Below are 12,821 nucleotides of genomic sequence, written 5' to 3'. Positions count from 1 at the left end.
AAGCTACACATGTTGGATAAGATATGGTGAGAAAAAAAAAAGGAAACATTAATTTTGAGAATAGTTCGACATATGCTTCAACTGACTTCGATACAGATACATATGAGCCGGACCGAGTTGATGAGATTGCAAAAGCAGTTGAAGAAGATCTTCGAGATTGTCCTAAAATGTTTGAAAGTTTGTTGAGTGATGTAGAGAAAGAATTATATAATGGTTGTACTAAATTCACAAGACTGTCAGCGATATTAAAGTTGTACAACTTAAAAGCGAGTAATGGATGGTCTGATAAAAGCTTTACAGAATTATTAACACTCATAAAAGATATGTTGCCAGATGATAATGAACTTCCCAGTCGAACCTACGAGGCTAAACGAATTTTGTGTTCTATTGGAATGAGTTACGAAAGGATTCATGCGTGTCCTAACGATTGCATTTTATTTCGAAACGAATATGAACTACTTAAGGCATGTCCGAAATGCAATGTCAAAGTATCGCCTAAGGTTGCTTTCGAACCAACTGCACCGTTGCCCATACCGGACAATGATGGAGATATGAAGTTCTTAAGCGACGCTATTGGCAGTTACGTGGCATGGCCCACACACCTTGTTGCCCTCCAAAAAAAGATTCCCAAGGACAAATCAGTTACATCTCCCGAAAAGGTTTGTCACATTTATTGCCTAAGGTTTTTCATTTTTTCAGATTCAATAAACTAACATTTTACCTCATTTTTGTAGGTCCAAATAAATAAACCACCCCTACAGCCAAAAAAAGGCAGCAAACCTCAAAAATTGGAGGTTAATAGGGCTGCCAAACTACAAAGGCTGGAGGGTAATAAAGCTGCCAAACTTGCAGCAACAAAAAATCTGGATCGGGGAAAATCGGTCGCTGCTGCTGCTGCTCCTAATAAAAGTCAGCCACGCCTTGGTAAATACGGGGCGTGTCTTGACATCCAAATAAAAAGGAACATGGGCAGCAGCAACGATTCGCCCATCGTACAAATGAATAAAGACATCTTTGGAGATGAGTATATTGAATACCTCGAAAAGGAGCACATGTACGAACTTCTCGAACATAAGGAGCTGAGTGCTACTGTAATCAGCTTGTACATAAGGTAAAAAATACTTTTAATTGCATTTATTTGTAATTAATTAAATGTATTGGTAATTAATCTAGTTTAAAATTTTCATTGAAGGTTTTTGTACGAGAAGGTCGTGTGCACGAGGAAACTGTCAAATAAATACTCATTCTTGTCTCCGCATAAGATGTCGATGTTCAAACTCGATCCAGACAATGTAAAACACTACATTGTAGATATGTTTTTAAGAAATAAAGAAAGTGATAAATTGTTCTTGGCACCATATAATTCAGGGTACGTAATTTTATCTTTTTTAATTGATGAGAATTTAATTTATTAGTTGTCTATAAACAAAATTGCTTAACCAATTTTTTGTTGTTGTAGGGCACATTGGGTGCTATTTGCAATCAATGCGGTCTCTGAAGTGATATACTATTTGGATCCCGTGCACGGCGATTACACCAATCACCCCAGAATAAAGAATATGCTCGACACGTAAGTAATATTCATTTATTTCTTATATATATATATATATATATATAAATATATATATGTAAGAAATAAATGAATATTACTTACGTGTCGAGCATATTCTTTATTCCGGGGTGATTGGTGTAATCGCCGTGCACGGGATCCAAATAGTATATCACTTCAGAGACCGCATTGATTGCAAATAGCACCCAATGTGCCCTACAACAACAAAAAATTGGTTAAGCAATTTTGTTTATAGACAACTAATAAATTAAATTCTCATCAATTAAAAAAGATAAAATTACGTACCCTGAATTATATGGTGCCAAGAACAATTTATCACTTTCTTTATTTCTTAAAAACATATCTACAATGTAGTGTTTTACATTGTCTGGATCGAGTTTGAACATCGACATCTTATGCGGAGACAAGAATGAGTATTTATTTGACAGTTTCCTCGTGCACACGACCTTCTCGTACAAAAACCTTCAATGAAAATTTTAAACTAGATTAATTACCAATACATTTAATTAATTACAAATAAATGCAATTAAAAGTATTTTTTACCTTATGTACAAGCTGATTACAGTAACACTCAGCTCCTTATGTTCGAGAAGATCGTACATTTGCTCCTTTTCGAGGTACTCAATATACTCATCTCCAAAGATGTCTTGATTCATTTGTACAATGGGCGAATCGTTGCTGCTGCCCATGTTCCTTTTTATTTGGATGTCAAGACACGCCCCGTATTTACCAAGGCGTGGCTGACTTTTATTAGGAGCAGCAGCAGCAGCGACCGATCACTACGCGAAAAAACGGATTTTACAGCGCTTTTTTTAAGCCATTTACAGCGCTTTTTCAAAAAAATAAGCGCTGTGGAATCGAGCGCTGTAAATGATACAACAGCGCTTTTAAAAAAGCGCTATAAAACATGTAAATACAACGCGCGCTTGTTATGCACATTTTACAGCGCTTCTTCACAAAAAAGCGCTGTAATATGCACCCCATTATATGAGTTATGGGTGTGCATTTTACAGCGCTTTCTCAAAAAAGCGCTGTAAAATGCCCACCCATATGTGAAATTATGGGTGGGCATATTACAGCGCTTTTGTGAGAAAGCGCTGTAATATGTCCACCCATATATGAAATTATGGTTGGGCATTTTAGAGCGCTTTTTTGAGAAAGCGTTGTAAAATGCACACCCATAACTCATATAATGAGGTGCATATTACAGCGCTTTTTTGTGAAGAAGCGCTGTAAAATGTGCATAACAAGCGCGCGTTGTATTTACATGTTTTATAGCGCTTTTTTAAAAGCGATGTTGTATCATTTACAGCGCTCGTTTCCACAGCGCTTATTTTTTTGAAAAAGCGTTGTAAATGGCTTAAAAAAAGCGTTGTAATATGCGTTTTTTCGCGTAGTGAAATGATTTGGGTTGAGTTAGGTTTTGTAATAATTGAGTTTGTAAAAACATTTAAGCCATAAGTATGAGATGTAGTCCGTTGTAAACTTACTTTTTAGATTTTAGTATAAGTTTTATAAGAGTCTGGTATGATTTGTTGGTCTACTTATAAGTCTATTTTATTTTAATATTTTTTAATAAGTAATAAAACATATCTTTAAATAGATTAACAAGTTAATATGTCAATAAAACTAACTTCTATTTTGATATTTAATATGACATTTTGAAAAATATGTATTTATAAACATCTTACTTCAATTCTATTTATAATAATACATTCAAATATGTTAAAAAAAACTAAAGAAGATTAATATGTGTAAATTACTAAAAGTTTAATATCTAACAAAAAGATAAAAAATTAATATAAGGATTATACTAGTAAAAAAGAAAATTTATATTTATTTAAATAGACCACCTAATAGGTCTAAAAACCTATTATGTAACATGTAATATGACATTTTTAACTAAATAAATTTGTTTTAAGAAGATTTGGTTTTGTTTATTTAAAAGAAAAGTATGACTTAATCTGACATAGGTTAGACCGTAGATCACTGTCAATCGGTCTGACCAATTTTCATCTCTAACAAAGTGGATTTGATTTTTTTTTATTGTGAAACAATGTATATGAGCTTTTTTTTTTTAATGATAACATATGGGTTGGCTTTTGAGTAGTAACGGGCGAATATTTTTTTTTGGTTTTATATAAAAAGGATAAAGCCTGCGAGAAATTACAAAACCAAATGAATATTATGAGGTATGTATCAGCTTGAAATGTCATCAAGAAAGAGTCTATTGAGGTCTCTAGGGGGGGACTACATAGTACACAAGTCAAAAGAATTTAATGAAAAACTAAAATTTGCTACTCAATCCGTTGATCGATTTCCTTCCTGCCATGCCAATCCAGGTAGGTTCATTAGCTCACGAATGCGATAAATTAAGATTGACTTTGCTCCAATTATATTGCAATTTTATGTAATTGTGTCAACAAGATTCTTTAAACTACTTGCCACTTGAAGATGTGTGATCTCCTCACGACGAGTGATATAATATATCTCAATACCAATTCAGGGATATATTACATATTTTTTTAGCAAATTGTTGATACAAAATGGTAGGTAGTTTTAATATGAATTCATATATCTTTTGCTTTGTCTATAATAAACTTTGTTTATTACAAAAATATATTCGTTCATTTAAATTGATAAAAATAACATCGATCGATAACAATACAATTTAAAGTTGATAAAATAAAAGAATAAATATGCGAATAAACTCACAATATTTAAATTAATAGTAAAAAACGATAAAATATCTTGTGACAAAGTCTATAAATATGACAAACTTGAAATGTTTGAAATATTCAATTTGAAAATGCGAGAGCAACAATGAGATAAACGTTCAGAATCCATAAAAGACTTTGACACTACTACATCTCTATCAAAAACCTTAAAACATTATGTATATGAGTCACTACTTTTATATATTCAATATTTAGTTTATTTTATATAAATAGACGAATTAACTATTTATATTTAAATTACAACACTATATCTCTAAGAATTTTTATTTTATTATTTTTAACTTTAGTATTATTGTTAATTTCAAATTCACAAATCAATATCGATGTATATATTTTAATACTTAAATATTCAATATGTTAAAAAAAACTTAAAGCACTAACCTAATACAATTAAATAATTTAAAAATTTAATTAATATAATTTACTTAAATATTACTTTAAAAAAACCCACGTGGTTCATATAAAAATCCCCTTCTCTCCTGCCATTAAAACTATAACAAATTTAAGCCTAATTAATCACGTGTTAGTAAAAAAAGAAAGAAAATTATATCTTAGAAGAATGAGTGTGATAAAAATATCCACGCAAAGAAACTAGCAATTGTAACAAAACACAGCATGCAACAGTCACACAATTGGAACGTGACAAACACGTAGGACTAGAAGCGAGTAGTGACCCTTCCTTTTTATATTGAAAAAAAAGAAACAAAAACATTAAAAAATGCTAAAAGAAAAAGACATGATTTTTAACGGATATTTGGTGAAAGGATTCAAACGTGTGGTAACGATGAAATCACTTACCCTTTGCCATTGCCATTGCCTTGTCCTTCGCCAAAGTGAGACTTGGTCACTGCATTTTTTCTCCAATCATATCTTATGCCATCTTATACTCTTTTCATTTGAACACTTCATTCATCACATTATTTGCTTATACTAGATATTCTGTATACAAAGATTGAGTTTTCCACATTATTTGCTTCTGTGGGTCCCTTACTATACTATCCTCAATCTTTTTTTCTTTAATATCTTACTTTAATTCCTCTTTTTTTCTTTTTTGTACTAATTAATATTCCTAGAGTTTTGCCTCCTTCTATTCTATCATTGCTCTCTTTAACTAATTTCATTTGGGTTCTTGTGATGACACTTTCTTCTTGTTTGGCTATTATTAGTTAATTTTCAGCTAAAAAGATTGATTTTTGACCAATGGGCTGTCTTTGAATCTTTCTCATTTTACATGTGTTCCTCCTCCTTGTTGATAATGTACAATCACAAATTTTGTTTCTTGGAAGCTGGTTAATGTTGAATATGTGTTGCCTCATGAATTGCTTCTTGAATATTAATTGATTTATTTTTAAAGGAATTCATTCATGGCTAATTAGAAACTTGTTTCTCTCATGAAGATTTGAAGTATTGGCAATTTTTTGTGAAAGGAATGGAAACTATGTTTGCAAAAGATAACAAGTTTTTTGTGAGTGGATAGAGTGTGGAAAAGGGAGTAATTAATATGAAGGGAGCAATTGATGAAGGAAAAGAGATAAGTCCAATGTTTCCAAGGTTGCATGTTAAAGATGCTGAGAAAGGAGGTCCAAAAGCACCTCCAAGGAATAAAATGGCTCTCTATGAACAATTCAGCATCCCTTCATCAGGACATGGATCAGGAGGATCCTTGTTTTCTCTCCCTCTAAGAAATTGCACACTTTCCACAACATCAACCCATGTAAGAGTTTTTTAAATTTTACCTTTTTATGAGACTCTTCTTTCACTTATTTTCATAGATAGAATTCAACTCACTTTGTTTTTCCAACATTTTCCATTTGATAAGCTAATGTGAGTTTGTTTGTATTTGATTATTTGAGTTTATCTACTAGAGTAGGCACTTGCGAGACTGTTTGAGATAGTAAATGGAAACAGTTTATGATATGTCCATAATTTCTCGTAAACAACTTATAGCTTATATAAAAAGAGTTTGACTGACTTTATGTTATCTTTTGTTACAGAAGTACCGTATACATAAGTACTTATATGATAGGTGTTTATGCTATAAGCACTTAATTAAGTTATTTATTCAAACAAGACCCGAAATTAGTATACTTTTGGTCGGAGTTTTAAGTTTGATAGGTATTAAGTTGCATGGAATTACATTGTCACTAGTAGAAAATACTTATCTTTTTTATGTATGTTTGTATAGTAAACTCATATTTTTGTCTTAACCCTTTGGATTCCCAGGGAAAGGGGGCCTTGGTAATCCGGAGATAGGCCGAGAGATAAGTAAAGTTTAGCCAAGAAGATTGTCCAGGAAATAAGTAAAGTTTAGTAAAAAATTATTTATGTCAGGATTCAAAGTCGTGTATAGTAAACTCTTATGTGAATGACTTGACCTATCACTTTATAATCATTTTAATTATGATGTTTATAATGTGTTGCAGCTTGGTTGCAGTACTCAAAGCATCAAGTTCTGCAGCTCCAATGCATCTTCTATTCTATCTGACAAAGCTCAAGCCTATAATTCCAGAATGATCAATTCAACCAAGTTGATGGCGAGTCGTGACTTCGAACACAAGAAACCTGCAAAACAAATTACCAAAGATAATTTCATCAGTAGTAAGAATTCTCTTAAAACAATTGATGGTGAAGAAGCTGCTTTTATAACTCCTGGTTCTGTTCATGTGAAAAGTTCATGTTGTGGCCTCATCATCCAAAACGACAAAGAAAAACTTACTCGCGAAAATTTGAGCTGTTCGCTTAAAAATCTAAATTCATTTAGAAAAATGATGAATTCAAATGGAGCCATAGAACTGAAATCAGCACAATGTGGGAAGATTCAAATGGAAGAACATAAAAATTCAAGTCAAATTGATCAGAAGGAAGAGGAAGGAATTCCTCTCTCATTAAATAGTTTCGATGACATGACAAATGCATCATCAAACTCATTGGTTAAGGATACAAATTCCAAATCGATGAAGAAAGAACATAGATCAATGAAGGAAGAAACAAAAAATATTTCAATAGATAGTTTGAAAACATTGAAAGGTAGCAATGGTAATAGACATGAAGATCATGCAGGATTTGTAGAAAAAATCAAATTAAAGGATCATTGCATGGAGAAACCAGCAAAGAGTGATGTCGAAAGAATTTTGGGTGAGTTAGAAATCGGTAGAAGGTCCTTCTTTGGTGGCAAGAGAGAGAGGAGTAAAGATGAGGAGACTGATAGAAATTATGATGCATTGAATAAACCAAGATCAGCATATAGATTTGGTATGGATATCTCCCCTGATGATGTTGTTGGACTTATAGGTGATAAGCAATTTTGGAACACAAGAAAAACTATCATCAAGTAAGTTTTTCTGTTTAGTATTATGTGTTCATGATTTGGACTTTCTGTCTTTTTTGTTAAACTAATTAAATTTACATGACATCTGAATTGTGCTGAGTTTAATGTTTTTTACATATTATAAACCTATAAGTTTCTGAAAACTCCAGTTCATGGTTTTTCATGTGATAATTTGTTTTAATCTCTTTCTCAATTCTTAGGCACTATTTGGATAAACATATTAACTAAGCCCTTATAGCATTAGAGCTTATCGTATAAATATTTGTGTTTGTACAAGTTCTTTCTGTAACAAATGATGAAATAAAACCAAACTATTTTTGTATAAGTTATAAGTTGTATTCATAAGTCATTCTAAAAATCTTATGAAATAAGCTGTTTGTCGACATGTCGTAAACTATTTCTATATGTTCGCTCAAACAGTCTCACAAATGCGTAAAATATTTTTATATGTTCCCTCAAACAGTCTCACAAATGCTTCTACCAGTATTTCACACATTCAATATATTTTTCAAATGTCTGATTTTTTCTCTCCATCGGCATAACACTAACATTGCTACATTCAGTATCGACATAACACTAACATTGCTACATTCAGTCAACAGCGAATATTCCTCATGCAAGTGTTTGAGTTACATAGACTTATAAAGGTAATTCACATACTATATATTATCAACTATTATTTCTTCTCTTGAATATATATGTTGCATTCAAATTAAAAGTGATTAAGCCATATCTTATAAAAACAGGTGCAAAGATTAATTGCAGGGTCACCTCATCTATTATTTGAAGACAAGTCACCAATAATAACATCCTCTCCCAAGAAACTCGACGACAAGTCCGAAAAAGCCGCGACGTCCGATGACATTAAAAACAATGTTGTTGGAAATATTCACCTTCCTAGTGTCAACAACATAACCAAAGAACATAATCATCTCCCAAATTATGTCAATCATCATTTAGGAAACCTTGCATTAGCCTCTAATGATATAAAAAACTCAAATTCCAAACAATCACCAAACATTGTCTACCCTCCTCCACCAGCAAATCAATGGTTAGTTCCTGTCATGTCACCATCTGAAGGACTTGTATACAAGCCAATCATCGGACCATGTCCTCCGAATTCAAGCCTCGTGGCACCGTTATTCGGCGCCTGCAGTTCACTAAGCCTGAATCCAGGAAACAAGGATGTTTTAGATCAATCTCTTGGTACAAATTGTCATCAAAAAGTTGGAATCTTTTCTAGTTCATCATTACCACAATTGTTACCAACATCATTCATGCATAGATCTATATCAGCTTCAGCTATTGAACAAATGGAGCAATCTAATTATGGTACTAAAAATCACCAATCAAATGCAGAATTCATGTATCAAACGCCATCATCTAACATGTCAACTCAGATAAGCCAAGTAATGTCAAGAAACATTTCAAATTATCAATCATATGAAGATAATAAAGAATTACAAATAAGTAGAGCTAGTAGTCCATCTAAGAGAATGAAAGGAGTTGATGAACTTCCTTTGTTTCCGGTTGCGCCGACGCTTTGGCCATCATCGGATCGCGACACACGTGTTGAAAACCAATCAAGAGTAATCAAAGCTCTTCCTCATAATGCAAAATCAGCAAGTGAATCAGCAGCCAGGATATTCAAATCAATCCAAGAAGAAAGGAAACTTTTGTAGCTAGTATTATTCATAATATATTTTTAATAAGGCAAGATATTATTAATTTCATACTATATATACCCTGACACTAACAATGTATATTTATACTCTATAGATTGATAACAATACTTGAGCCTTTTTGAGAAGATGGAACAGGATTGTAAATTCAAATGCCATTAACAATAAGTTCATGTATCAACCATTGTGAACAGCCAAATTTTGGGTCTTATTCAAATAAAGTTCATTTCATTTTCATGCAAATTTTAATTATAGGGTAAAAGTTAGGTACATTTTCTTATTAATCTATTATAATATATTAAAACAAACTTACAACTCTATTGATTGATATATCACACACTTACTTGCCACATCATAACATTTGTTCTATATCACTAATATTCCTATGTGGTGACACTCTTCATATGTTTCTACAATTCATCTTACACCTTTTATTTCTTTTGTTTCTCAAAACACATCATCATATATATATATGTTGAGAACCCACACAAAAAATTTATTCACGAAAATAATTTTACTATCAAAGGTTCTCATGAAAATTATTTTATTATCTTCTTACTTCAATCATCTTTCGGTGCTCCTCTATTTTTAACTTTGTATATTCAGATTAGTTGATAACAAAATACATCATATCTTATGATATCTCAAGAATAATTCTTTCCTTTCACTCTTAAACTTTGGTGGAGAACACATTTTAGATAAAAAGTTTTGTAGTTTACACAACATTTAAGGACTTGTTTGATTCACATCTCAAAAACTCTATTTTAGTATTTTAAAATTTAAAAACTAAAAAACTTGTTTGAATTACTTGTTTTTAAAAACTGTTATGTAAAACTATTTTTAATATTATACTTTTTAAAATTAAAAAAACAAAACAGATAAATGTTGTTTTACTTTTTATTTTTCAGGTTTTTTAACTCTAGTCAAAAATTGTTTTAAAAATTGGAGTTTTTAAACAATTTTTTTTTATATTTTCTTTTTAAAAACAGTTTTCAAAAATTTATTTATAAAATAATTTTCAAAAACTAAAAAGTAAAACACAATCAAACAAGCCCTTAGGGCTTTCTCGGTTTCTCAATTCTTTCATGGTTTCTCAATTCTCACTCAAGTATCAATGGGAAATATGAGATTGTGTAACCTCTTACTGACTTTCTCGGTTGGGTCAAATCAGGTTATTTTTTTTCTTCACTTAAATTTTATCGGTCTTCTATTTTTTTCTTTTTTCTTTTTTATCTATGCAGATCTAATCTAATATGATTTCTCAATTTTCACCCCAAATATCAATTGGAAAATGTGAGATTATGTAAACTTTTCAAGGAAGTTATAAATTGGGTCAAAGTTTATCCTTAGTTCATTTTCTTTCTCCATTTAATTTGACTCATCTTCTATTTTTCCTTTTTTTAGTATATGTGTTTCAGTTCTATTTTAGCATGAACAACACATTTTCTTTTGGATACGAATAATTTATTTTTCTTTAACTAAGAGTCTCTTGAGTATTTTTGAATTCTTATGACATTTTCAATTCCTTTATTTTTTTTTAGAATTTTAATTCAACTATATATAATAGATAACTAGATATAAACAAGTACTACGGTTCACTTTAACTAAAAAATTACAATGTCAAATAGCATAGCAAATTTGTTTTGGTACCGGTTCAACCATAAGAAGTAACTCATGCATCTCTACGATTAAAAAAATAATAATAACAAACATAACTAGTATTACAAACTTAATTTCATATTAAGTTACTATAGGTAATTCAGTACATTTTAAATACATTATAATATTTTAATAATTAAAATGTGACAACCATCTTAATACCACAAAGAAGAAGAAAAGACAAATAATTAAGAAAATACAATTTATTCATGCTTATAATTTGACGCTTTTTTGAATAAGATGAATTTGATTAAAAAAAACTTATGATAAACCCAAAAAACTAACCTTATTTCTAAAGAATAATTATTCTCTATAACTTTATACCATAACTATGAATACATAGTTATGATTAAAAAACATAATTATTAAATTTCAAATTAAATTATTATTGATAATTCATTACATTTAAATACATTACAATATTTTAATAATTAAAATATAATGACCATCTTAAATGACCGCAAAGTATATAATTAAAGAATAATCATCATAATTTAATTTCATAACTCTATAATTAAAACTAATAATAAAAATTATAACTCTTATAACAAACTTAGTTTCAATGTAAGTTACTCTGTGTAATTCATTACACATAAATAGATCATTACATTTTAATTATATTTAAATAATTATAACATATCATCTTAAATGACTATAAAATCTATGAAAACATAATCACTACAACTTAAAACCCAATAATACTCCATTACAAATACACAATTTAGAAGGTTTAAACAAAAATAAATAAATAATATGAAACAAAAATATTTTTATAAAAATTAGTAATATAATTGATAAAACATTCATATAATTTTAAATAATTATTTATTTATTAAAAATAATCAATATACAACATTTGTACTTTTTTATTATTATTATTGCACCGACGCATATATTTACCTGCACAAATAACAATTAGTCAATCTAATAAGTGATTTTGATGTCCTTTTCTCTTAATAGTTATTCATACATGTATTTATCATTAGCATTTTTGAAATATTTTAAAACGCGGCAGAAAAAATCTTACACTTTTAATAATTTCTATATAATTTATATATATATTTTTTACTCAGATAACTTATATACTTTAATAAAAATATAGTTTACGATTATCAATTATATAAATTTTCACTTAAATTATGGTTAATATTCTATGTCCATGAGGTTAAATTATATAAATTATAGACGGAGCTTAAATTCAACCTATGATTAAACTTTTGTAAAATATTGTTTTAATCATATTATTTCAAAAGTAAAAATACTTATTTAATTACAAACTCTTCAATTTCTTCTATCTTATTTATTCTTCTTATAACCTTACCTATTTACAAAATTAATACATTAATAAATTATATATATCGCATTAAAAAAATCTAAACCCGCGCAAAGCACAAGTAATATTTTAATTTTCACTAAAAGTAGAGTACAACCCTCACAAATTATTTGAAAGGTATGAAAACAAAACTGTATTTTTGTGAAGGAAATAATTAATTAAAATTACAAACTTCAATTTTATTTTGCTTTTATCCTTTTAAAAAATATTGTATTTCAAATTAAAAAAGTAAAAAATAAAACATAGTTCCTTTATCCTCTTAACTTCAATGTGAAAATAGAACATAGTGTATTTCAAATTAAAAAGTAAAAAATAAAATCTGACTGATACGGATGGAAAGATAAGGAATAATTCAATGACATAAATGAGATGGAAAAGAAACAATAGAACATACAAAAAGTAAAAAGGAATTGAAAGCAATGACTTAAAGTGTGTGAAAGTGAGAATAAAAGAAAGATTGCAAAAAGGGTAGGGTTGGGGGAGAAATTAGGAAAAGAGTTATAAAGGGAAA

General features: G+C 29.6%; 2 protein-coding genes across 4 annotated transcripts; both read left to right on the top strand.

Annotated features, from left to right (window-relative positions):
- The first annotated feature begins 551 nt into the window (after nucleotides 1–551).
- LOC140918869 (uncharacterized) lies at nucleotides 552–5,145 on the top strand. The gene is made up of 4 exons (XM_073363673.1): nucleotides 552–659; nucleotides 735–1,111; nucleotides 1,193–1,369; nucleotides 5,073–5,145. Exons 1-4 carry the CDS (start codon nucleotides 552–554, stop codon nucleotides 5,143–5,145), a joined length of 735 nt encoding a protein of 244 aa, XP_073219774.1.
- Nucleotides 5,036–9,555, top strand: LOC101495393 (protein HEADING DATE 3B). Of its 3 annotated transcripts, none has more exons than XM_004510278.3 (5): nucleotides 5,036–5,141; nucleotides 5,706–6,022; nucleotides 6,732–7,639; nucleotides 8,232–8,283; nucleotides 8,383–9,555. In XM_004510278.3, exons 2-5 carry the CDS (start codon nucleotides 5,810–5,812, stop codon nucleotides 9,316–9,318), a joined length of 2,109 nt encoding a protein of 702 aa, XP_004510335.1. In that variant the 5' UTR covers nucleotides 5,036–5,141; nucleotides 5,706–5,809; the 3' UTR covers nucleotides 9,319–9,555. The 3 variants fall into 3 exon arrangements, with proteins under 3 accessions (XP_004510335.1, XP_004510334.1, XP_027193018.1); XM_004510277.4 differs by lacking the exon at nucleotides 5,036–5,141 and adding an exon at nucleotides 5,148–5,286; XM_027337217.2 differs by lacking the exon at nucleotides 5,036–5,141 and having other exon boundaries at nucleotides 5,148–6,022.
- The last annotated feature ends 3,266 nt before the right edge of the window (nucleotides 9,556–12,821 follow it).

Source organism: Cicer arietinum, chromosome 7 (genome assembly GCF_000331145.2).
Source record: "Cicer arietinum cultivar CDC Frontier isolate Library 1 chromosome 7, Cicar.CDCFrontier_v2.0, whole genome shotgun sequence".
In the NCBI taxonomy this organism is placed as follows: domain Eukaryota; kingdom Viridiplantae; phylum Streptophyta; class Magnoliopsida; order Fabales; family Fabaceae; genus Cicer; species Cicer arietinum.
Note: the sequence above shows the minus strand (reverse complement) of the source record. Positions and strands in the feature narration are given on the sequence as shown.

Coding starts and splice junctions, on each gene's coding strand:
- LOC140918869 (XM_073363673.1), top strand. CDS start 552: ATGAAGTTCTTAAGCGACGCTATTGGCAGTTACGTGGCATGGCCCACA. Junction 660..734: donor CAGTTACATCTCCCGAAAAG/GTTTGTCACATT, acceptor TCATTTTTGTAG/GTCCAAATAAATAAACCACC. Junction 1,112..1,192: donor GTAATCAGCTTGTACATAAG/GTAAAAAATACT, acceptor TTTTCATTGAAG/GTTTTTGTACGAGAAGGTCG.
- LOC101495393 (XM_004510278.3), top strand. CDS start 5,810: ATGAAGGGAGCAATTGATGAAGGAAAAGAGATAAGTCCAATGTTTCCA. Junction 6,023..6,731: donor TTTCCACAACATCAACCCAT/GTAAGAGTTTTT, acceptor AATGTGTTGCAG/CTTGGTTGCAGTACTCAAAG. Junction 8,284..8,382: donor AGTTACATAGACTTATAAAG/GTAATTCACATA, acceptor TTATAAAAACAG/GTGCAAAGATTAATTGCAGG.